General features: G+C 40.2%; 1 protein-coding gene across 1 annotated transcript in view; it reads right to left on the bottom strand.

The window, feature by feature from the left end:
- The window catches only part of LOC105315333 (probable serine/threonine-protein kinase drkD), a 6448-nt gene that overhangs the window by 885 nt on the left and 3514 nt on the right, over positions 1 to 2049 (bottom strand). Inside the window, exons 5-6 of the mRNA XM_020005825.1 lie at positions 1834 to 1966; positions 1 to 1650 (exon numbers count right to left, since the gene is read on the bottom strand). Of these exons, the coding sequence (XP_019861384.1) occupies positions 1 to 1650; positions 1834 to 1966 (1783 nt within the window). The remainder of the gene's footprint in view (positions 1651 to 1833; positions 1967 to 2049) is intronic.

The following is a 2049-nucleotide window of genomic DNA, read 5'->3' as shown; positions in this document are numbered from 1 at the left end:
TTATAATGTCAGACATTGTTGGACGATCTTTGTAGTTCTCTATCAGACAACGTTCAATGAGATTCTTCAATGTCGGCCTCTTGATAGCTTTAATCTGAGCCACTCTCTTTTCTACGTCTTGAAACTGACATACGACCATCTCTAGAAGGAGGACACCATAACTGAAGACATCCATTGCAGGAGAATGTTCCCTTGGATTGAACGATTCTGGAGCTGAATAGACAAGATTGCCAGGGTTGCGTGTGCTGGTAAGTGACTGGAGACAAACTGTTCCATGATCAGATACTTTAGCCCTCCAACCATAACCATACCCTCCACCTCCCATTAGTTGAAGGAGTACATTAGCACTGCTGACATCTCTATGTAGTATAGGATGAGGCTTGAAGAGGTGAAGGTAATTGAGAGCACAGCCTACATCTAAACTGATGCTCAGTATGGCAGGATAGGCCACTCCTCCAGTCTCTAATTCCTTTCTTAGGCTGGTAGGCATTAGCTCTGTCAGGATGATTGGGTTACCCTCTGTAGTGGCTCCTATGAACTGGAGGAGGTTAGGATGACGGATTTTAGAAGCAATATTCATTTCACGAGAGAATATCCCAATGTTATAAGGAGAAATGATAACATCATAGAGACACTTAGCAGCAACCTTGACACTACGAAAACCAGCCACTTTGACCTCTCCCCATCCTCCTTTACCAAGGACTACTTCTGTCATTGTAATCTCTCTTCTATTCACCACCCAGGAAGACTCTGCCACTTGTATCTGCTCTTCAAGTTGTCTCTCTCTTTCTTGGAATTCTCTTTCTCTTTCTTCAAGCTGTCGCTTTTTTTCTTGAAGTTGTCGTTGAAGATCCTGTTCTTTTTGCTGGTCACCTTCTGCTTGCCTTTGAAGCTGTTGCTCTCTTTCTTGAGATTCTTCCTCTCTTGATTGAAGTTGTTCTGCTTGTTGAAGATCCTGTTCTCGTTCCCTACCCTCTTGAATTTGCATCTCTCTTTCTTGTCCTTTTTGCTGTGCTTGTTGAACTTGTCTATCCTTTTCTTGAAGCTGTCGTTGAAGATCCTGCTCTCGTTCTCTGGCCTGCCTCTCTATTTCTTGCCCTTCTTGCTGTGCTTGTTGAACTTGTCTATCTTTTTCTTGAAGTTGTCGTCGAAGATCCTGCTCTTGTTCTCTGGCCTGCCTCTCTATTTCTTGCCCTTCTTGCTGTGCCTGTTGAAGTTGTCTACCTTTTTCTTGAAGCTGTCGTTGAAGATCCTGCTCTTGTTCTCTGGCCTGCCTCTCTATTTCTTGCCCTTCTTGCTGTGCTTGACGTACTTGTCTCTCCTTTTCTTGAAGCTGTTGTCGAAGGTCCAGGATTTGTTCTCTGGCCTGCCTCTCTCCATCTTGTCCTTGTTGCTGTGCTTGTTGAAGCTGTCGTTCTCTTCCTTGAAGTTGTTGCTGTAGTCTGTTTCTAACTTGTTCCTTTTCTCTTCTCTCCTCCTCTAGCTCCCTTTCCCTTTCTTGTAGTACACGTCTCAGACGGTCTATTTCTCTTCTATTCTCAGGTTGAATAGGTTGACATGCTTCCCATTCTCTTCTCCTTTCTTGTAGTTTCTCTTGATAGTGGCTTAGAGGTATTATACTAGTAGACCAATCATTATTACTAGTATATCCTATACAGTAACAAAATAGTTGAACTAATGACAATAATTAATTAAAAAAATTAATTACTAAATGTACTGCAATTATTATGTCTGTTAATAAAACAAATGACTATACTCATAGTTTATAATTATTATATTCAATATGTAAAAAAATTGTGTACATTCATTACATTTGCATCTACATGTACTCACTGAGTTCAATAACTGCTGTATTATTGTATGGCGTGTACCCTCCAAACACAATTATCCAGTTAGTGATTGGTGTCACACTCCAAACTGAGAGAGAATGATTCCATCTCTTAGTGACAATGTCTGGTATATTAACCTATATCAGAAGAAACAATAATTAATTCAATATTTGTTTTCTTTTGTATTATTTTGTTTTTTAATGAAAATGATTCTATCCTC

The sequence above is a fragment of the Amphimedon queenslandica genome, unplaced genomic scaffold, assembly GCF_000090795.2.
Source record: "Amphimedon queenslandica unplaced genomic scaffold, v1.1 AMPQUscaffold_10846, whole genome shotgun sequence".
Taxonomy (NCBI): Eukaryota; Metazoa; Porifera; class Demospongiae; order Haplosclerida; family Niphatidae; genus Amphimedon; species Amphimedon queenslandica.
The sequence above is the reverse complement of the archived record's forward strand: the minus strand, read 5'-3'. Positions and strand labels throughout refer to the sequence as shown.